Source organism: Oncorhynchus tshawytscha, linkage group LG12 (assembly GCF_018296145.1).
Source record: "Oncorhynchus tshawytscha isolate Ot180627B linkage group LG12, Otsh_v2.0, whole genome shotgun sequence".
Classification (NCBI taxonomy): domain Eukaryota; kingdom Metazoa; phylum Chordata; class Actinopteri; order Salmoniformes; family Salmonidae; genus Oncorhynchus; species Oncorhynchus tshawytscha.
The window spans coordinates 47,793,979-47,817,876 of record NC_056440.1 but is presented as its reverse complement, the minus strand read 5'-3'; the positions used below and the strand labels follow the sequence as shown (position 1 = coordinate 47,817,876).

The 23,898-nt window shown below is 40.7% G+C and overlaps 1 protein-coding gene and 1 long non-coding RNA gene across 3 annotated transcripts in view; one reads left to right on the top strand and one right to left on the bottom strand.

Moving 5' to 3' along the window:
* LOC112263426 (MAP kinase-activated protein kinase 5) overlaps nt 1-6,454 on the top strand; it is a 30,059-nt gene extending 23,605 nt beyond the window's left edge. The window contains exons 10-14 of one of the 2 annotated variants that reach the window (XM_042330724.1): nt 166-286; nt 492-622; nt 823-938; nt 1,110-1,214; nt 4,501-6,454. In XM_042330724.1, the coding sequence (XP_042186658.1) occupies nt 166-286; nt 492-622; nt 823-938; nt 1,110-1,214; nt 4,501-4,595 (568 nt within the window). In that variant the 3' untranslated portion in view covers nt 4,596-6,454. The remainder of the gene's footprint in view (nt 1-165; nt 287-491; nt 623-822; nt 939-1,109; nt 1,215-4,500) is intronic. The other variant, XM_042330725.1, reaches the window with a different exon arrangement.
* A 10,611-nt stretch (nt 6,455-17,065) lies between these two features.
* LOC112264028 lies at nt 17,066-19,913 on the bottom strand. The gene is made up of 3 exons (XR_002955585.2): nt 18,948-19,913; nt 18,471-18,775; nt 17,066-17,977 (listed from the first exon to the last, which is right to left on the bottom strand). It is a non-coding gene; the product is annotated as an uncharacterized LOC112264028 (long non-coding RNA).
* Nucleotides 19,914-23,898: the final 3,985 nt, after the last annotated feature.

Sequence of the window (23,898 nt, the reverse complement as noted above, 5' to 3'; positions counted from 1 at the left end):
TAAATACCTCCCCAACATGGATTGTGGGTGTCTCAAAACAGATGGCATGGTTCATCAGTGATATTTTAGGCAAAACCAATTTGGACCGCAACCAGTGTTTTAGTGCTGTATTGTTTGGATTGAGTAGGAACAGTCTAGTTCACTAATATTACTCTCCCTCTGTAGGCTGCTGAAGGTGAAGCCTGAGGAGAGGCTGACCATTGAGGGTGTACTGGAACACCCCTGGCTCAACTGCACAGAGGCCCTGGACAACGTGCTGCCCTCCGCACAGATGATGATGGACAAGGTGGGCCTGGATGGATGGACAGAGATAGAGCTATATAAATGCTCTCTGTCTCAAAGCATTACTTAGGCCCAGTCATATGTCATACAGGGCTGTGAGACTCTGGGGTCCAAACTTTTGCTGACTGCCTTAAAAACTTCAATGTTCATGGTGTAACACTTTGCCTTGTGACCCTTCCTGTCTCCCGCCAACTCTTTCCCTCTGCCAGGCAATGGTAGCAGGGATCCAGCAGGCCCATGCTGAACAGCTGGCTAACATGAGAATACAGGACCTCAACATCAGCCTCAAGCCACTCAACTCCGTCAATAACCCCATCCTGAGGAAAAGGAAACTCCTAGGGTCCGTTGGTCTCTCTGTCTGCCTGCCTGTCTTGTTACATGCCTCTCTGCCTCTTTTGTAGTTGGTTAGGATCTGCTTCACATTGTCTAACTGTAGAGCCCGTAGTGAGGAGTGACTTTCAACAGCACTGCTAAACTAAACATGTGTGTGTGGTTGGTGTCTGGTATATGTATATCCTAACTGTGTGTTTTGTGGTACAGCAGCAAGCAGAGGGATGGCTTCTTCATCCACGATCCAGAGAACGGCGGCGAGGACGCCAATGTGGCCCTGGAGAAACTCAGAGACGTCATCGCTCAGTGTATCCTCCCACAGGCTGGTCAGTCTCCCCCACGCACACACACACACACACACACACAAACGCTTCACGTCAACCAATACAGGTGTACATCTCCTATTGACAAGCACAGACAAACAGACATGTTTGCACTTACACATTTACTTGGTATACAGCACAGACAATTGACACTTAACTGTGTGTATGTGGCAGGGGAGAATGAGGACGAGAAACTGAATGAGGTGATGCATGATGCGTGGCGTTTCAACCGAGACTGCAAACTACTGCGAGACGGGCTGCAGGGCCTCAGCTGGGATGGTAGGCACAACACGGCACTATATATGGCATACAGTGTGCAATGTCAGCTTATACATTTGAAGTCAGGAGTTTACATACACTTAGACTGGAGTCATTAACTTATTTTTCAACCACTCCACAAATGTTCAAACATTTGTTTACAGACTATCACAATTCCAGTGGGTCAGAAGTTTACATGCACTAAGTTGACTGTGCCTTAAACAGCTGGAAAATTCAAGAAAATGATGTCATGGCTTTAGAAGCTTCTGATAGGCTAATTTACATTATTTGAGTCAATTGGAGGTGTCCCTGTGAAGGTAGGCCTTGAAATACATCCAAACTCAGTGCCTCTTCACAAAATCAAAATAAATCAGGCAAGACCTCAGAAAAAACAATTGTAGACATCCAGAAGCCTCGTTCATCCTTGGGAGCAATTTCCAAATGCCTGAAGTACCACGTTCATCTGTACAAACAATAGTATGCAAGTATAAACACCATGGGACCATGAGACCATACCACTCAGGAAGGAGACGCGTTCTGTCTCCTAGAGATGAACGTACTTTGGTGCGAAAAGTGGAAATCAATCCCAGAACAACCGCAAAGGACCTTGTGAAGATGCTGGAGGAAATAGGTACAAAGTATCTATATCCACAGTAAAACGAGTCATATATCGACATAACCTGAAAGGTCGCTCAGCAAGGAAGAAGCCACTGCTCTAAAACCGCCATTAAAAAAAGCCAGATTACGGTTTGCAACTGCACATGGACAAAGATCACACTTTTTTGGATGAATGTCCACTGGTCTGATGAAACAAAAATAGAACTGTTTGGCCATAATGACCATCGCTATGTTTGGAGGAAAAAAGGGGGAGACTTGCAAGCCCGAAGAACACCATCCCAACCGTGAAGCACGGGGTTGGCAGCATTATGTGGGGGTGCTTTGCTGCAGGAGGGACTGGTGCACTTCACAAAATAGATGGCATCATGAAGAGGGAAAATTATGTGGATATATTGAAGCAACATCTCAAGACATCAGTCAGGAAGTTAAAGCTTGGTTGCAAATGGGTCTTCCAACTGGACAATGACCCCAAGCATACTTCCAAAGTTGTGGCAAAATGGCTTAAGGACAACAAAGTCAAGGTATTGGAGTGGCCATCACAAAGCCCTGACCTCAATCCTATAGAATATTTGTGGGCAGAACTGAAAAAGCGTGTGCAAGCAAGGAGGCCTACAAACCTGACTCAGCTCTGTCAGGAGGAATGGGCCAAAATTCACCCAATTTATTGTGGGAAGCTTGTGAAAGGCTACCTGAAATGTTTGACCCAAGTTAAACAATTTATAGATAATGCTACACTCAATTAGTATTTGGTATGTGAACTTCTGACCCACTGGGAATGTTACGAATGAAATAAAAGCTGATTTTAAATTCTCTACTATTAATCTGACATTTCACATTCTTAAAATAAAGTGGTGATCTTAATTGACCTAAGACAGGACATTCTTGCTAGTATTAAATATCAGGAATTGTGAGACAGAGTTTAAATGTATAAGGTGTATGTAAACTTCCAACTTCAACTGTATACAGTATTCAGACCCCTTGACTTTCCACAGTTTGTTTACAGCCTTATTCTAAAATTGATTCAATAGTTTTTTTCACCTCATTAATCTACACACAATACACCATGTTTGCAAATGTATACAACAAACTTAAATCACGTTTACCTAAGTATTCAGACCCTTTACTCAGTACTTTGTTGAAGCGCCTTTGGCAGCGTTTGCAGCCTTGAGTCTTCTTGGGTATGATGCTACAAGCTTGGCACTCCGGTATTTGGGGAGTTTCTCCCATTTTTCTCTGCCGATCTTCTCAAGCTCTGTCAGGTTGGATGGGGAGCGTTGCTGCACAGCTATTTTCAGGTCTCTCCAGAGATGTTCAATCGGGTTCATATCTGGGCTCTGGCTGGGCCACTCAAGGACATTCAGAGACTTGTCCCAAAGGCACTCCTGCGTTGTCTTGGCTGTGTGCTTAGGGTCGTTGTCCTGTTGGAAGGTGAACCTTTGCCCCAGTCTGAGGTCCTCTGCACTCTGTAGCAGGTTTTCATCAAGGATGTCTCTGTACTTTGCTCCATTTCTTCTTTCTCTCGATCCTGACTAGTCTCCCAGTCACTACCGTTGAAAAACATCCCCACAGAATGATGCTGCCACCACCATGCTTCACCATAGGGATGGAGCCAGGTTTCTTCCAGACATGACGCTTGGCATTCATGCCAAAGAGTTCAATCTTTGTTGTTTATCATGGTCTGAGGGTCTTTAGTTCCTTTTGGAAAACTCCAAGCAGGCTCTCATGTGCCTTTTACTGAGGAGTAGCTTCCGTCTGGCCGCGCTACCATAAAGGCCTGATTGGTGGATTGCTGCAGAGATGGTTGTCCTTCTGCAAGGTTCTCCAATCTCCACAGAGGAACTCTAGAGGTCTGTCAGTGACCATCGGGTTCTTGGTCACCTCCCTGACCAAGGCCCTTCGCCCTCGATTGCTCAGTTTGCCGGGCGGCCAGCTCTATGAAGAGTCTTGGTGGTTCCAAATTTTTTCATTTTTAAGAATGACGGAGGCCACTGTTTTCTTGGGGACCTTCAAATGGTGCAGATATTTTTTGGTACCCGTCCCCAGATCTGTGCCTCGACACAATCCTGTCTCGGAGCTCTACGGACTGTGGGACCTTTATATAGACCGGTGTGTGCCTTTCCAAATCATGTCCAATCAATTGAATTTACCACAGGTGGACTCCAATTAAGTTGTTGAAACATCTTAAGGATGAGCAATGGAAACAGGATGCACCTGAGCTCAATTTCAAGTCTCATAGCAAAGGGTCTGATACTTAAGTAAATAAAGAATTTCTGGTCAAACATTTGAACATTTTTCTTTAAAAAAAAATCCGTTTTTGAATAGGCCTGTAATGTAACAAAGTGGAAAATGTCTAGGGGCCTGAATCCTTTCCGAAGGCACTGCACTAATTTCTGTGGAGGAAATCCCCATAATTAAATGCTTTTTTCAGCATAAAATTCTAATTCTTCAGTTAGTAACCTTTACCTGCTCACATCACATGATGCACAGCAGATGATGGCATCAGTGTCTCCGGATGATGTCATCGGTAAACACTTATCTTCAATCGGTTTGATAACAAAATATAGAAAAACAAAGTTTTGAAATGTGTTGATGTTGGATGGTGCTGCAGATGAAAATTATTTTGAAAAAGAGTGGAATTTCCCTAAAATCTGGTTCCAGTCAACATTTCTTTCTTTGGTCTCCATTGTAGGACGGGCCTTCTCTGACAAAGTGGACCGCTTGAAGTTGGCTGAAATAGTGAAACAGGCCATAGAGGAAAAGACACATTTACAAGACTCTCAGTAGCAAGTGATTTATTTATATCTCCTTTTGTATCGTTTATTCTAACATTTTTTTAAGCCAATAACTGTAGAGGCATTTTTATGTAAATTAACACGCTAAAACTATAGGATTTTTTAAAAAGAATTAACTTGCAAGACTATTGTACTGTAGATATATTGAAAAGAGGCCTTGTTGGCACTATATATATTTTTTATGAATGACTGCAAAGAATAAACAAATCCTTATATTTTCGTAAAAAAGAAGAGGAAAATCACAAAAATAATATTTTCTGTAACCCACTGGAGGGAATTTTTACAAGCTGCTTGTCCTGGATGTCCACGGTGATGTTTTAATCTCACTCGTTTTTATTTAATTGGATTCTTATTCCTTTACCTTTTTAACAATGCTACAAATTGTATTTATTTCACAAAGAAACCCTTATTTCTGACCATGAAGACTGATGTTTGATCATTCTGTCAGTTGAACAATATGGGTCTCTAAAGCAGACAGAGGAACTAGGCTTAAACTTGGATTGTTCACCCATTGGGTGGTAAGTGGTCCAGGGGGTAGGGAGAGGGACCAAGGTGGAAGTGTGAGGGTTTCCTGTTTAGCTCCATTAGTTCGCTGAGATTACTGCTGTTGTACCTTGAAGCTGCTCTGCTTCAATCTAGATATCAGCAACAGTCAACTTTATTACGTAATGTTTAATAGTAATTTAAAGCATGTGCATAATTTGTACATAGGTTCAATATACATACATGTTGTAAAATACACTAAATGCTCAAAAGTATGTGCACGCCTGCTCGTTGAACATCTCATTACAAAATCATGGGCATCAATATGGAGTTGGTCCAAATAGCCTGTCCTCAGTTGCAACACTCAATACTGAGTTCCAAACTACCCCTGGATGCAAAGTCAGCACAAGAACTGTTTGTCAGGAGCTTCATGAAATGGGTTTCCATGGCCTAGCAGCCGCACACAAGCCTAAGATCGCCATGTGCGTTGCCAAGCGATTGGCTGGAGTGGTCTAAAGCTCGCCACTATTGGACACTGGAGATGTGTTCTCTGGAGTGATGAATCATGCTTCACCATCTGGCAGTCTGATGGATGAATCTGGGTTTGGCGGATGCCAGGAAAGCACTAACTTCCAGAATGCATAGTGCCAACTGTAAAGTTTGTTGGAGGCGGAATAATGGTCTGGGGCTGTTTTTCACGGTTCGGGTTAGGCCCCTTAGTTCCAGTGAAGGGAAGTCTTAACGCTACAGCATGTAATGACATTCTGGAGGATTCTGTGCTTTGAAATGGTTTGTTGAAATCGGTGTGGAAGAACTTGAATGGCTTGCACAGAGCCCTGACCTCAACCCCATCAAACACTTTCTGGGATGAATTGGAACACTGACTGCGAGCCAGACATCAGTTCCGGACCTCACTAATGCTCTTGTAGCTTAATGGGAAGCAAATCTCTACAGCAATGTTCCAACATCTAGTGGAAAGCCTTCCTAGAAGAGTGGATGCTGTTATAGCAGCAAAGGGGGGACCAACTCCATTTTAATGCTGATGATTTTGGAATGAGATGTTTGACAAGCAGGTGTTCACATACTTTTGATCTAGTAGTGTATATTTCTGTATGTAAAGTCTTATTTATGGCTAACATGGACTCCCTGCTGTGGTCAAGAGCTTAGAGAACACTAAACAAGACTGGTAAAAAGATGCAATGTAGGTTTACTACAGTACTTGATTATTTGTTACTTGTATATATGGTATAATATCTTAAGATGTTTAAACATTTTCAAATGTACAGTACCATAAAAAGTTTGGACACCTACTCATTCAAGGGTTTTTATTTTTTACTATTTTCAACATTGTAGAATACTAGTGAAGACCTCAACTATTAAATAACACATATGGAATCATGTAGTAACCAACTTTTGAAAAACAAATGATAGTCCCACTAAGTGCACAACAGATGGGATGGCGTATCGCTGAAGAATGCTGTGGTAGCCATGCTGGTTAAGTGTATCTTGATTTCTAAATAAATCACTGACAGTGTCACCAGCAAAGCACCATCACAACACCTCCTCCATGCTTCACGGTGGGAACTACCTATGCGGAGATCATCCGTTCATCTACTCTACGTCTCACAAAAATACGGCGGTTGGATCCAAACATATCACATTTCGACTCATCAAACCAAAGGACAGATTTCCACCGGTCTAAATGTCCATTGCTAGTGTTTCTTGGCCCAAGCAAGTCTTCTTATTGGTGGCCTTTAGTAGTGGTTTCTTTGCAGCAATTTGACCATGAAGGCCTGCTTCACGCAGTCTCCTCTGAACAGTTGATGTGTCTGTTACTTGAACTCTGATGCATTTATTTGGGCTGCAATTTCTAAGGCTGGTAACTCCAATGAACTTATCCTCTGCAGCAGAGTTAACTCTGGGTCTTCCTTTCCTGTGGTGGTCCTCATGATAGCCAGTTTCATCATAGCGCTTGATGGTTTTTGCGACTGCACTTGAAGAAACTTTCAAAGTGCTTGAAATGTTCCTGAATGATTGATCTTCATGTTTTAAAGTACTGATGGACTGTCATTTCTCTTTGCTTATTGGAGCTGTTCTTGCCATAATATGGACTTGATCTTTTACCAAATAGGGTTAACTTCTGTATACCACCCCTACCATGTCACAACACAACTGATAGGCTCAAACACATTAAGATAGAAAGAAATACCACAAATTAACTTTGAACAAGGCACACTTATGAATTAAAATGCATTCCAGATTACTATGAAGCTGGTTGAGAGCATGCCAAGATTGTGCAAAGCTGTCCTCAAGGATAATGGTGGCTACTTTGAAGAATCTCAAATATAAAATATATTTTGATTTGTTTAACACTTTTTTGGGGGGGGGTAATACATGACTATATGTGTTATTTCATAGTTTTGATGTCTCCATTGTGATTCTACAGTGTAGAAAATGGTAAAAATGAAGATAAACCCTTGAATGAGTGTGTCCAAACTTTTGACTGGTACTGTATACAGTTGAAGTCGGAAGTTTACATACACCTTAGCCAAATACATTTAAACTCAGTTTTTCACAATTCCTGGTATTTAATCCTAGCAAAAATCCGCTGTCTTAGTTCAGTTAGGATCACCACTTTATTTTAAGAATGTGAAATGTCAGATTAATAGTAGAGATTTATTTCAGCTTTTATTTCCTTCATCACATTCCCGTTGGGTCAGAAGATTACATGCACTAAATTAGTATTTGGTAGCATTGCCTTTAAATTGTTTAACTTGGGCCAAACGTTTTGGGTAGCCTTCCACAAACTTCCCACAATAAGTTGGGTGAATTTTGACCCATTCCTCCTGACAGAGCTGGTGTAACTGAGTCAGGTTTGTATGCCTCCTTGCTCGCACACACTTTTTCAGTTCTGCCTACAAATGTTCTATAGGATTGAGGTCAGGGCTTTCTGATGGCCACTCCAATACCTGGACTTTGTTGTGGCAAAATGGCTTAAGGACAACTTTGGAAGTATGCTTGGGGTCATTATCCATTTGGAAGACCCGTTTGCGAGGAAGCTTTAACTTAATGATTGATGTCTTGAGATGTTGCTTCACTATATCCACATAATTTTCCTCCTTCATGATGCCATCTATTTTGCGAAATGCACCAGTCCTTCCTGCAGCAAAGAACCCCCACAACATGATGCTGCCACCCCTGTGCTTCACTGTTGGAATGGTGTACTTTGGCTTGCAAGCCTCCCCCTTTTTCCTCATAACATATAGATGGTCAAACAGTTCTATTTTTGTTTCATCAGACCAGAGGACATTTCTCCAAAAAGTATGATCTTTGTCCCCATGTGTGGTTGCAAACCGTAGTCTGGCTTTTTTATGGCGGTTTTGGAGCAGTGGCTTCTTCCTTGCCGGGCAGCCTTTCCGGTTATGTCGGTATAGGACTCGTTTTACTGTGGATATAGATACTTTTGTACCCGTTTCCTCCAGCATTTTCACACAGTCCTTTGCTGCTGTTCTGGGATTGATTTTCACTTTTTGCATCAAAGTATGTTCATCTCTAGGAGACAGAACACGTCTTCTTCCTGAGCGGTATGACGGCTGCGTGGTCCCATGGTGTTTATACTTGAGTACTATTGTTTGTACAGATGAACGTTGTACCTAAAGGCGTTTGGAAATTGCCCCCAAGGATGAACCAGACTTGTGGAGCTTGACAATTATTTTTCTGTCTTGGCTGATTTATTTAGGTTTTCCCATTAATGTCAAGCAAAGAGGCACTGAGTTTGAAGGTAGGCCTTAAAATACATCCACAGGTACACCTCCAATTGACTCAAATGATGTCAATTAGCCTATCAGAAGCTTCTAAAGTCATGACATCCTTTTCTGTAATTTTCCAAGCTGTTTAAAGGCACAATCAACTTTGTGTATGTAAACTTCTGACCCACTGGAATTGTGATACAGTGAAATAATCTGTCTGTAAACAATTGTTGGAAAAATGACTTGTCGTAACCGAATTGCCAAAACTATAGTTTAACAAGAAATTTGTGGAGTGGTTTAAAAAGGAGTTTTAATGACTCCAACCTGAGTGTACGTAAACTTCCGACTTCAACTGTACATTTGAACCTTCCTATGGACTTAAGTCTTAGCCTTATTTGCGCATTGTGCCCCTTGCAGGAACTTACACTGAGGTGAATAACATTAGGAAATAAATCATTTAGATTTTCTCCTTAATTGATATGCTGAATGTGTTGACTCCCTGTTTGGCCATGTAAATACGTCCTCTTACATTCAAGTGTATTGAGCAAGGGTTGGTTGCAATGTAAATGCATATTGTCAGACTTTTCCTCAATTCATATTTGATCAAAGCAATGACTGCAAGTGTGTGTATGTGTGTTTGAGGCATATGAATCAATGCTGATGTTGTATCCCAAACTGCTGCCTACCCCTGCAATAACCTGTTGTGCATGGGAACAGCTGGAAGAGAGAGGCTAGTGATGTGTAGCCGAAGTAAGAAGCTAGATATTAGGCCATTCAGGCTAAATAGTTACCATGCAAGAAAAAATTGAACAGATTATGAAATGGCAGATCCAGATCCATCCTGTGCTCTGTGGTCGCCGGGCATGCAAAGCTCCGCTATTGATTAGGCCTACGTTTTTAGACAAGACAATTATTATACCTGGGCTACAACAGTGAAAATCAAGTGAGTACACAATTGTCCATAGACTGTAAACTGTAGTAGGACAACGACCCCAAACACACACAAAAAGCAGACTGGACTTTTCTTGAGTGGCCAGTGACGAGTCCAGATCTAAATCACATCCATAACCTATGGTGAAAGCTGAAAACAGCAGTTGGCGGTGGGCACCCTTCAAACATTGAAGTATTAGAGGAGTTTGCAGAGTAGGCCAAATTGTCATTAGAAAGATGCAGCAAGATCATTGATGGCTACAATAAGTATTTGTTGGCAGTTATCTTGGCCGAAGGCTGTGCAACCAAGTACTAGCTCCGGGGTGCCAATTTTGTCCATGCCATTTGTTTTTATTTTCTCAGTTAAAATTGTAAACTTAAGTTCACAAAAATATATTTGGTTGTGCAATGCTGAAAATCCAATAGTGTGGAGACAGTTTTTTTTCATTTTCAACTTATTTGAGAAGAAATGGGGAATTATTTAAAAGTGCAAGGGTGTCAATATATTTGTCTGCAACTGTACATATCTGCTGTAGATCCACAGATGCAGGCAGCCCCTATAGGCCTACATGTTGACCTCCTAGCTATACTGTATCTGTGTCTCAAATGGCACCCTATTCCCTACAGTTTAAGTCGGAAGTTTACATTCACTTAGGTTGGAATCACTGAAACTCGTTTTTCAACCACTCCACACATTGTCAACAAAACATCTATTGTTTTGGCAAGTCGGTTAGGACATCTATTTTGTGCATGACACAAGTACTTTTTCCAACAATTGTTTACAGACAGATTATTTCATTTATAATTCACTCTGACAATTCCAGTGGGTCAGAAGTTTACATACAATAAGTTGACTATGCCTCAAACAGCTTGGAAAATTCCAGAAGATGTCATGGCTTTAGAAGCTTCTGATTGGCTAATTTAAATAATTTGAGTCAATTGGAGATGTACCTGTGGATGTATGTCAAGACCTACCTTCAAACTCATTGCCTCTGCTTGGCATCATGGGAAAATCAAAAGAAATCAGCGTAGACCTCCACAAGTCTGGTTCATCCTTGGGGGCAATTTCCAAATGCCTGAAGGTACCACGTTTATCTGTACAAACAATAGTACGCAAGTATAAACACCATGGGACCACGCAGCCATCATACCACTCATGAAGGAGATGTGTTCTGACTCCTAGAGATGAATGTACTTTGGTGCGAAAAGTGCAAATCAATTCCAGAACAACAGCAAAGGACCTTGTGAAGATGCTGGAGGAAACAAGTACAAAAGTATCTGTATCCACAGTAAAACGAGTCCTATATCAACATAACCTGAATGACCACTCAGCAAGGAAGAAACCGCCATAAAAAAGCTAGACTACGGTTTGCAACTGCACATGGGGACAAAGATTGTACTCTTTGGAGAAAGGTCTGATGAAACAAAAATAGAAATGTTTCGCCATAATGACCATTATGTTTGGAGGAAAAGGGGGAGGTTTGCAAGCCGAAGAACACGGTCGCAACCGTGAAGTACGGGGGTGGCAGCATCATGCTGTGGGAGTGCTTTGCTGCAGGAGGGACTGGTGCACTTCACAAAATAGATGGCATTATGCGGATATATTGAAGCAACATCTCAAGACATCAGTCAGGAAGTTAAAGCTTGGTCGCAAATGGCTCATCCAAATGGACAATGACCCCAAGCATACTTCCAAAGTTGTGGTAAAATGGCTTAAGAACAACAGTCAAGTTATTGGAGTGGCCATCACAAAGCCCTGACCTCAATCATATAGAACATTTGTGGGCAGAACTGAAAAAGTGTGTGCGAGCAAGGAGGCCTACAAAACTGACTCAGTTACACCAGCTCTGTCAGGGGGAATGGGCCAAAATTCACCCAACTTATTGTGGAAGGCTACCCAAAACGTTTGCCCCAAGTTAAACAATTTAAAGGCAATGCTACACTCAATTAGCATTTGGTATTTAAACTTCTGACCCACTGGGAATGTGATGAAATAAATAAATGCTGAAATAAATCACTCTACTATTATTCTGACATTTCATTCTTAAAATAAAGTGGTGAGCCTAACTGACCTAAGAGGGAATTTTTACGAGGATTAAATATCAGGATTTGTGAAAAACTGAGTTTAAATGTATTTGGCTAAGGTGTATGTAAAATTCCTGACTTCAACTGTATATAGTGCACTACTTTTGACTAGGGGCCTCATTTTATAAAGGTTGCATACTCACAAAATATGCCCCAAAATTAGCATTTGGCATTTATAAAAACTGTACTTGTCATGAGAATGTGTTTTAATCTCCCGTAAACTTTAGACATTCGTACAGTTTCTAGTCGTTGAAGTATAGTATTGCAATAAGGCAAAAGTACCCTAATAGCCCTGTGCAAATGGGAAATATGACTTACTCATAACAAAAAACCTGTAGCTAAAATATAATAACTTGCAATACTTTGCTGTTAGTGAGAAGAGCGAAAATCATTTTTCTTTGTATTCTATAATAATTAGACATTTATTTCTTATTCATTTCATTCCCATGATCATTGCAGAATAAATTCCTCACCTTTTCTGACTGATGGTTTTATACTTTTGAAATAGCCTATTGGCCTACAACAAGTCAGTATAAGATACCATTCGTCCCATCTCATTTAATTGGACCCACCTCACAGCAGTAAATCGATAAGCTACCAGTATTTTGCCCTGTGCGATCCGATCCAAGCACATGTTAACCGTAGAACAGACGGTTCAGCTTTTCCATTGACGTTTGAAGGCTACGTCTGAATACTGTAATGTAAAACTTGAGTAGCCTAGACAATATTTTAATTTAGAAACATAATACATATATCATAACCATTGCACCTTTTCTGACCATGAGTTAATATTCCTGAAGTAGCGATACAACAAATTAACATGCACATCTCTTATTTCATTGGGACTATTAGATGTGCATCCGAAAGGGAGTGCGGTTTATAACATACAGGTGAACAGACAGTTGATGATTTGTGTTGAAGTGTGTAGGCTACCACTGTAAGTAGACCTACTGTAGTTGGGGGGGAAAATCAGAGTAGACAGTGTTTCGAATTCGCGGGCAGTGCAGCATATTTAGGTTTGGTGAAAAAGTAAATGCAAAACATTGAATTCAAACGATCCAAAACAATTTGCAATTTTTTTTGTGTTTCAGAAACAGTCAAATACAGCAAATGTCACAAAAATATTTAACAATGCCAACACCAAAGACATTTGATCAAGTTTGCCTTTGATATTTCCTTTAGTTATACTGTCTTGGCCTAATTCCAATACTTCCAAAGTATACAGAAAACAATTGCATTATTGCCACTGTAAAATGTGAATAATGGGCGTTATCCGGCAGAGTTATAATGCTTGTAAACGCGCGGTTTTCAGACCGTCTCATTTATAAATGGAAACGTGTGTGTGACGTGCGTCAAATTTATGAATCTAAATGTTTTTGTACTTGCGCAGTATTTTCAGAAATAGCGCACGCAGATATCTAGGGTAAAATTTCACGCAACGGTTATAAATGAGACCCCAGAGGCGGATGGCCCTGTTAAAAAATAGTGCATTTTATAGGGAATAGGGTGCCATGTGAGAAACACTGTATATACAGTATCTCTCCCCTAATGAATTCAGCAGAGAAGGGCTATGGCTCTACCAAAACAATACCTTGCCTGTATTATTTATAATTAATCCTGACACCATGTTTTATTTTTTTGGTTTTCTCCTATGTGGCACTTACATGAATCCATTATGGAAGACCTGTTTCAATTCGTATTCTTCGTATTCTTCTTTTCCTTTCTTTGTCCTCTGCCCTCTTGGGCATGTCATGAACATGCTGACTGACTACTTGTATTAAATTAATTATTTGCAACGATAAGATATGTGTGTGATATTCAGGTCTCAGTGTTGCAATAGTGCATATATACAGTGCCTTCAGAAAGATATTCACACCCCTTGACTTTTTCCACATTTAGTTGTGTTACAGCCTGAATTTAAAATGGATTATATTCAGATTTGTCCTCACTGGCCTCTACACAATACTCCATAATGTCAAAGTGGAATTATGTTTAGAAATGTTTACTAATTAATTAAGCATGGACTCACTCCGTATGCAATAATAGCGTTTACAAATATTACAAAACATGCATCATGTTTGCAACAAGGCACTAAAGTAATACTGCAAAGAATGTGGCAAAGCAATTAACACTTTGTATTCAGGAGAAAAAGTTATGTTTGGTGCAAATCCAATACAACACATTACTGAGTATCACTCTCCATATTTTCAAGCATAATGGTGGCAGCATCATGTTATGGGTATGCTTGTAATCGTTAAGGATTTAAAAAATGGAATGGAGCTAAGCACAGCCAAAATCCTAGAGGAAAATGTGGTTCAGTCTGCTTTCCACCAAAAACTGGGAGATTAATTCACCTTTCAGCAGGACAATAACCCAAAACACAAACCCATATCTACCCAGGGGTTGCTTACCAAAAAGACAGTGAATGTTCCTGAGTGGCCAAGTTACAGTTTTGACTTAAATCTACTTGACAATCTATGGCCTGAAGATGGTTGTCTAGCAATGATCAATAGCTCATTAGATTTATTTTTAAGAATGGGAAAAGTTGCACAATCCAGGTGTGGAAAGCTCTTAGCACCTTACCCAGAAAGACTCACTTATACAGTATATGGTAATTTTCAAATTTTCATAAATTCGTAGAATGTTTGGGAATTACGTAGAGTAGCCCAAGGCATTTATGAAAATTCTATAGCAATGTAGTGGGAAAGCGGCCGTGCGTTTTGACAATTAAGACACTGCAGCAAAAAAAATTCTCTCTCTCATCAAGTAAGGGCATTACACAGATGGGTGTGCCATCGCCAATCAGGGCTACAGTAGGCATTTATGCAAATAAGCCATTTGCCACAGGGGCCTGCCATCATTCACGTTGAACTGGACTGTGTTTACAGACATTTGCAATAGTACAATTTTTGAACATTAGAACGCATTCTCCAAAAGCCACAAAATCTACCTGAATGGATTTCTGGAAATATGTCAATACCATCTGAGTTCTATTACATTTGGGAACTTTATAGACCTATTGATCAAACAAACATGAAAAAGGAAACCGCACACTGCTCTTGGTAGTATCACTGATATTTAATAAGCTTACGTATTGAACAAACATGAACAGGTAAGCTGTCTCTCGCTCAGTTATGCACGTCAACAAGATCAACAACTAATGCTAGCCAGAGCGAGATGAGCTAAAATCTAACGAGGGAACATTAAATAAATCCTCTCAAACCTTTTCAGCTAGTTGGCTATCAAAATTGCACTGATAAACGATGGGGAATACTATGGTGTCAACTCCGATTCAAAAGTTGAACGGGCTAGAGTGAGCCAACACTTGAGTCGAGAGAGATGTGGTCGAGCGAGCAGAGGACCGTCTGTCAAGACTCAAATGACTGCACGCATCCCGACTCCACACACAGTCTTTTCTCTCTCACACCAATTTTCCAGTTTGCTCTCCAAAATCAATTTTGTTCTCGCAATCGCTTACCATAATTGTATAACGGGGACATTCTAGCCAATGAACATAGCCTATAGCAGTCTACTGAAATGCAATTGGTCAGATTTTTGGACCAATCACAGCTTGACTGCTCTCTAACCTGATTTTTTTTTAACAGCGAGATGAAAGGGGATGGTGAACGATGTCTGACAATAATAAAAAGTTAAGTTCAATAGTTTTTCAGTAGAAACTAACCAACTAGCAAGCTAATCAAATATGTCAATATTGAAGTAAGTAGTTATTTGTTTCTTCTCTTATTAAAGCAGGCTATAGAGGCATGCTAGGTTAACGTCAGCTAGCTAGCTAACTAACTAACATTTAGCAAATGTTTAACTATTTGGTTTAACCAAAGCCAAATGGGTTTCGTTTTCTATACGGTCTTTGGTTTAATTAAGAGCTTTGTACTTAAGTCGAGGAGGGGTTTAGTAGAGGAGGATGACTTGAAAGACCAGCATGACTGTGACAGAAGAGGGGGGAAATGCAGGGTGAGAACAGACAGGGAAGACCCTCACTGGGGAAGAGAGGTCAGGCTCTGAACCAAATAATAGCCAATATTGTAAACTGCTAACCATACTTTGAGATACAATCTGATTGCAATAAAGATGTGATAAGTTTTAGTCTGTCAGTTTTTGAAGTTACAATAAATGTGAATGACTGCCTTGTTCAGGGGCAGAACGACTGATTGTTTTACCTTGTCAGCTTGGGGATTCAATCTAGCAACCTTTTGGTTACTGGTCCAACGCTCAAACCACTAGGCTAAGCTGCGGTAGTGCGTGGGCGCGAAGAAATTAAATTCAATTTCCACGTTAGTTAACACTTTACTGTGGGAATTGTGATTGAATCAATGCAATATTAGCCACTTTCAACTCCTCAACTGGCTGCTTCATTAAATAGTACCCGCAAAACACCAGTCTCAATGTCAACAGTGAAGAGGTGATTCCGTTATGCTGGCCTTTGAGGCAGAGTTCCTCTGTCCAGTGTCAGTGTTATTTTGCCCATCTTAATCTCTTATTTTTATTGGCCAGTCTGCGATATGGCTTTTTCTTTGCAACTCTGCCTAAAAGGCCAGCATCCCGGAGTTGCCTCTTCACTGTTGACTTTGAGACTGGTGTTTTGCTGGTCCTATTTAATGAAGCTGCCAGTTGAGGACTTGAGGCATCTGTTTCTCAAACTAGACACTAATGTACTTGTCCTCTTGCTCAGTTGTGCACCGGGGCCTCCCACTCCTCTTTCTATTCTGGTTAGAGACAGTTTGTGCTGTTCTGTGAAGGGAGTAGTACACAGCGTTGTATGAGATCTTCAGTTTCTTGACAATTTCTCGCATGGAATAGCCTTAATTTTTCAGAACAAGAATAGACTGAAGAGTTCCAGAAGAAAGGTCTTTGTTTCTGGCCATTTTGAGCATGTAATCGAACCCATAAATGCTGATGCTCCAGATACTCAACTAGTCCAAAGAAGGCCAGTTTTATTGCTTCTTTAAATGAGCACAATAGTTTTCAGCTGTGCTAACATAATTGCAAAAGGGTTTTCTAATGATCAATTAGCCTTTTAAAATTATAAACTTGGATTAGCTAACACAATGTGCCATTGGAACACAGGAGTGATGGTTGCTGATAATGGGCCTCTGTACGCCTATGTAGATATTCCATTAAACATCAGCCGTTTCCAGCTACAATAGTAATTTACAACATTAACAATGCATTTCTGATCAATTTGATGTTATTTTAATGGACAAAAAAATCTGCTTTCAAAAACAAGGACATTTCTAAGTGACCCCAAACTTTTGAACAGTAGTGTATATAGGACACATGAAGCTGAGTTGAGATGATGGTTTTAGCAGTATTCGAGAAGTATGATCAGCAGAGGAGGTCTTATCATTGTATACCGTTGCGCTCATTCTTGCCTCTTATTTGAAGGACAAATAATGATAAATTCCTGACACAAGTTTGAGACTTATTAGACTAATGATCTTAATCGGAGGTGATCATTTCAGAAATATCTAAGTATGAGCCATAAAGGAGTGCTCTACATTGTATGTGCAACGTCTCCTCCATGTCTCATGTATTTCTCTTATAATTACTACAGAAGCTATACATGAACTTGATTAATGAGATATGAGACACAATTGAGAATTTCATTTGTTAGCATTAATTTGCCATATTATTAATTATGATTACCTGTTAAACAATAAGAATAAACTGATACAGTTCAACAAATGTATTCAACAGTGCTTATTATATTAACAATGCATCTCACTTTTCATTCCCAACACAGATTGGGTTCCATTGAATGTAAGAACGTAAATAAAATTAATATACAGCATGTGCTCTTGTACCTGATTTAAAACATTAGGTAAACCCAAAAATAATATTGTAGAGATGAAAATAGCCAGTTGTCACCCACCAGATGTAGTGAACAAAAAGTCGAACCTACATGTGACACCAGTAAGCCCATAACAGTATGTTCTTAAATTAACCTTATTGCAAATATGAACATTGCACATTGTACACAAACAAAAATATTTTAGTAGTCACTACTCTGTATGTCCTGCTCTGGACCTTCACTTGTTGATGAATGCCTTCAGTTTTGCTTCATCGATTCCGGTCCAACCATCCAAGGTAGCACAACGCAAAATGTAGGCTGGAATAAAGTATGTAAAACATTTCATGAATATTTTGACAAATAACACATGACAATTCTACTGAATGACTCAGTATGCAAAACAGACACACATTAAAAGGACATTGGGGAATTTGGTTTGTTTTAGGTGTATTTAACTTGATTTGTTCTGTTATAATCTCTAAACGGCACAACCAGAAGAAGACTGGCCACCCCTCATAGCCTGGTTCCTCTCTAGGTTTCTTCCTAGGTTTTGGCCTTTCTAGGGAGTTTTTCCTAGCCAACGTGCTTCAACACCTGCATTGCTTGCTGTTTGGGGTTTTAGGCTGGGTTTCTGTACAGCACTTTGAGATATCAGCTGATGTACGAAGGGCTATATAAATACATTTGATTTGACTTGATTGCAGTGACGAATTAGCAAATAATATACGTAAATCCTTTTCACCGAGAATCAATCCTATTTTGCTGTAAGCAGTTAAGTAACAATGTAACCTAGCTTTGAGAAAATACTTACTTAGAATTCCGCTGACCTTTTTCCAGTTCGAGGACTAGTTTCCCTTCGGGGATCTTGCCATGGCGTCCAAAGGCAACTGAATTGACACATTCTTCCACTGAGACAAAATGGTCAAAAAGAAAATGAACAGACGCAAGCAATCTTGCTTAGATGCCTGATGGATGGCAGAATGATGAGAGGAACATGCCACTGTCAGGAAACAACTCTTGCTCGCCGGATGGCACCGATGGCCTTCTCTCCTGTAGCTAACAGTGTTTCTCCAATGATGTCAATGAGAGCGTGCAGCTCTCGGATCTGGACTGGGTCTGAGAGGAGACAATAGCACATACAGTACATTCATGATTATGTGTTCAAGGCCCAATCACTCTTCCAAAGGTAAACAAAACAGAAATGGGGTTGGAGAAGTTTTTTTAAATGATTTACAATTCAACTTCACAAAATGTAAGTTTGATAGGTGACAAGATATTAATTACTTACCTATTCTCAAAATTACTTCCTCCATCCTTCCCTTGTCACGGAGGATTTGTTCGACCTCGTCCCTACAACCATCACATGGCTGCCATGCGGCTGGTGCGTGCCATCATACTGGAGCTGGTGCGTTCCATCCAGTGAGGGCTGGTGCGTGCTGTCCAACTGGGACTGGTGTGTTCCATCCAGTGAGGGCTGGTGCGTGCACTTAGATTGGGAGTAGTGCCTTTCCTCAGCTACAGGGTGTTCTATCTCACAACTCGATGAAATCTTCACTCTTGCACAGACATTTAGAAACAAAACATGCCAATTTGAAAAATTTGCCCCAGGTGTTTTTTGAGCAAGAATTGAAATGAATTTTGAGTAGTAAGACATGTATAAAAGCAACAGATACCATTAATAAGAAGGGGCTAGAAGTGTCTTATATGATGAGCTACCGAGTGGCTAGGACAGGCAGGCCACATACTATTGTGGAGGACTTCATTCTTCCTGCTGCCGCAGATATGGCTGGGGGAAAGGCCCAAAAAGACTATACAGACAATTACTTCATCAAACAACATTGTTTCACGACTCATCAGTGACATGGCAGGAGATGTTTTAAAACAATTACTGCTTCGCATACAAGCCAGTGAATTCTATGCGTTCCACCTGGATGAGTCAACAGAAACAGACATGGAGGGCCTGGCACAGCTCTTGGTATATTTATCCGTTATGTTTATGAGGGGTCAATTAAGGAAGACATCCTCTTCTGCAAACCACTGGAAACCAGGACAACAGCTGAGGATATTTTTAAACTACTGGACAGCTTTAAGACATAAAATGGACTTTGGTGGTCAAGATGTGTTGGTGTCTGTACTGATGGCGCAAAAGCCATGACAGGGAGACATAGTGGAGTGGTAACACTGCAGCAACTGCTTGCATGCGCGGGTACACTGCAGTATCCCCGAGAAGCTCTTGCTGTTGAAGGAATGCCTGACAGCTTGAAAGACGTTTTGGACACTACAGTGAAAATGGTTAACTTTGTTAAAGAAAGCCCCCTGAACTCTCGTATTTTCTGCACTATGCAATGATATGGGCAACGACCATGTAACGCTTTTACAACATACAGAAGTGCACTGGTTATCAAGGGGCAAAGTATTGACATGTTTTTCTTATTTTATTGAGAGACAAGCTTAAAGTTTTCTTTACTGACAATTTTCACTTGTCTGACCGCTTGCATGATGACGAGTTTCTCACATGACTGGCCTATCTGGGTGTTGTTTTTTTCTTGCCTGAATGATCTGAATCTAGGATTACAGGGACTCTCCGCAATTATTTTCAATGTTCGGGATGGAATTGAGGCTATGATTAAGAAGCTGGAGCTCTTCTCTGTCTGCATTAACAAGGACAACACGCAGGTCTTTCCATCATTGTATGACTTTTTTGTGTGCAAATGAACTCAAGAATACAGACAACGTCAAATGTGATATAGCGAAGCACCTGAGTGAGTTGGGTGCGCAATTACACAGGTACTTTCCTGAAACGGATGACAAACAACTGGATTTGTTATCCCTTTCATGCCCTGCCTCCAGTCCACTTACCGATATCTGAACAAGATAGACTCATCGAAATTGCAACTAGCGGTTCTGTGAAAATTGAATTTAAATCAGAAGCCACTGCCAGATTCTGGATTGGGCTGTGCTCAGAGTAGCCTGCCGGGGCAAATTGCACTGGACACTGATGCCCTTTGCAACCATGTACCTATGTGAGAGTTGATTCTGGCCCTCACTAGCATGAAAACTAAATACAGGCACAGACTGTGGAAAAGGATTTAAGACAGACTCTCCAATACAACCCAACATTGCAATGTTATGAGCATCATTTAAAGCACACCCTTTTCAGTAACCTGTGGTGCATTATTCACAATTTTCGATGAACAAATAAGGTTTTATATGTAAGATGGTTAAGCAAAATTCCCGAAATTCCTGGGCTTAACTTCCCATGTAAAATTTCCGGAAAAATTCCAGAAATGTACCAGAAAGTTGCAGTCCCTTTGCCACCCTATTCCCGTACCCCTTAAAACATTCAACCTCCAGCTGCGTACCCAGTCTAGCACCAGGGTCAGCACACTCTCAAATGCTTTTTGCCATCATTGTAAGCCTGCCACACACTCACTATACAATGCACACTATACGAAACATACTATACATTTATTAAACATAAGAATGAGTGTGAGTTGTCGTCTCAACCCGGCTAGTGGGAAGTGACAAAGAGGTCTTATATGACCAGGGCACAAATCATTATTATTATTTATTTAAATTCATCAAAAAGAGTTAGCTTATAACAGTGAACCATTTTTTGTGGGATATAAATAAGGCAATTTTAGGTCTTGTGGCATAGTTTGGTTAAACTATCCCCAATTCAATGGAATTCTAACCCTCTGATTGCACAGTGAATTCTTCCATCCCATGTGTATGTAGTGCACTCTTCCATCACATGTACAGCTGATTCTCAAGATCTTGCACACTAATGAGATGCTATTGAGCCCACACTACTACACTGTCTGAGCCAAGGACTACATGCTTTCTGATATGTTTTGATTACAGTACTGGGTGGGGTGAATATATTTTATATGACACACATTATTTTTTGTTTACTAGTAAATAGTAGCCTACATCAAAGTGTGTTTTAAATTATTTCTAACTTGTTAACAATTTCTGCTAGTTAGTTTTTGCTACCATGTGGGTTTTAGCTTGCTTGAGGAGTGTTAATTCACCTGTTTCTGTACATGTTTCATTTTAAAACATTTATCTTACAAATGAGTTGTTTAATCTAACTTCTTAACTATTTATCTCTATATGGAATTATTATTTGTTGTTTCTTTACACATATTTTTTCTAATCTTTACAGGAAAATGCCAATGGTACTATCTGATGTGTGGAGACATTTCACTGCAGCTAATGTAGAAGGAAAAGCTGTATACATTTGCAAATACTGTGTCAAATCATATGTAAAGAATGCAACAAGGATGCAGAATCATCTGGCCAAGTGCATAAAGTTCCCTCAGCGCTCACAACAAGCAACCTCTGACAAAAGTCCCTCTACCTCTAATCGAGGTGAAAATGATGAATCAGATACATTATAGATAGCAACAGCTCATGGTCCTCCTGGAATCAGAAGTTTTTTTTGACTCAATGGAGGAATGTAGTCAGAGAAATGCTGATGAATGTCTTCCTCGAGCTGTGTATGCAACTGGTTCACCTCTGATGCTCACAGGCAATGTGTATTGGAAGAGATTTCTGAATGTTCTTTGCCCAGCATATACCCCTCCAACCAGACATGCTTTATCTACTCAATTGCTGGATGCAGATTTCAACAGAGTTCAAGCAAATCATAGAGAAAGCAGACTGTATTGCAATCATCTCTGATGGGTGGTCGAATGTTCGTGGGCAAGGAATAATTAACTACATCATCTCTACCCCTCAACCAGTATTCTACAAGAGCACAGACACAAGGGACAACATACACACCGGTCTCTACATTGTAGATGAGCTGAAGGCAGTCATCAATGACCTTGGACCACAGAAGGTAATTTTTCAACCCTTGTATTGGTCAGCCTGTTGCGTGCTTTGGTGTTTGTGTCCCCAAACAAGGACCAGTTGCACTCTGAAGCGGCTGAATTCTGGAGATATACAGTGGAGAGAACAAGTATTTGATACACTGCCGATTTTGCAGGTTTTCCTACATACAAAGCCTGTAGAGGTCTGTAATTTTTATCATAGGTACACTTCAACTGTGAGAGATGGAATCTAAAACAAAAATCCAGAAAATCACATTGTATGATTTTTAAGTAATTAATTTGCATTTTATTGCATGACGTAAGTATTTGATCACCTACCAACCAGTAAGAATTCCGGCTCTCACAGACCTAGTCTGTTAGTTTTTCTTTAAGAAGCCCTCTTGTTCTCCACTCATTACCTGTATTAACTGCACCTGTTTGAACTATTTACCTGTATAAAAGACACCTGTCCACACACTCAATCAAAGACTCCAACCTCTCCACAATGGCCAAGACCAGAGAGCTGTGTAAGGACATCAGGGATAAAATTGTAGACCTGCACAAGGCTGGAATGAGCTACAGGACAATAGGCAAGCAGCTTGGTGAGAAGGCAACAACCACAATTATTAGAAAATGGAAGAAGTTCAAGATGACGGTCAATCACCCTCGGTGTGGGGCTCCATGCAAGATCTCACCTCGTGGGGCATCAATGATCATGAGGAAGGTGAGGGATCAGCCCAGAACTACACGGCAGGACCTGGTCAATGACCTGAAGAGAGCTGGGACCACAGTCTCAAAGAGAACCATTTTTAACACATTACGCCGTCATGGATTAAAATCCTGCAGCGCACGCAAGTTCCCCCTGCTCAAGCCAGCGCATGTCCAGGCCCGTCTGAAGTTTGGCAATGACCATCTGGATGATCCAGAGGAGGAATGGGAGAAGGTCATGTGGTCTGATGAGACAAAAATAGAGCTTTTTGGTCTAAACTCCACTCGCAGTGTTTGGAGGAAGAAGAAGGATTTGTAGAACCCCAAGAACACCATCCCAACCGTGAAGCATGGAGGTGGAAACATCATTCTTTCGGGATGCTTTTCTGCAAAGGGGACAGGACGACTGCACTGTATTGAGGGGAGGATGGATGGGGCCATGTATCGCGAGATCTTGGCCAACAACCTCCTTCCCTCAGTAAGAGCATTGAAGATGGGTCTTGGCTGGGTCTTCCAGCATGACAATGAACAGAAACACACAGCCAGGGCAACTAAGGAGTGGCTCCGTAAGAAGCATCTCAAGGTCCTGGAGTGGCCTAGCCAGTCTCCAGACCTGATCCCATTAGAAAATCTTTGGAAGGAGCTGAAAGTCCATATTGCCCAGCGACAGCATCGAAACCTGAAGGATCTGGAGAAGGTCTGTATGGAGGAGTG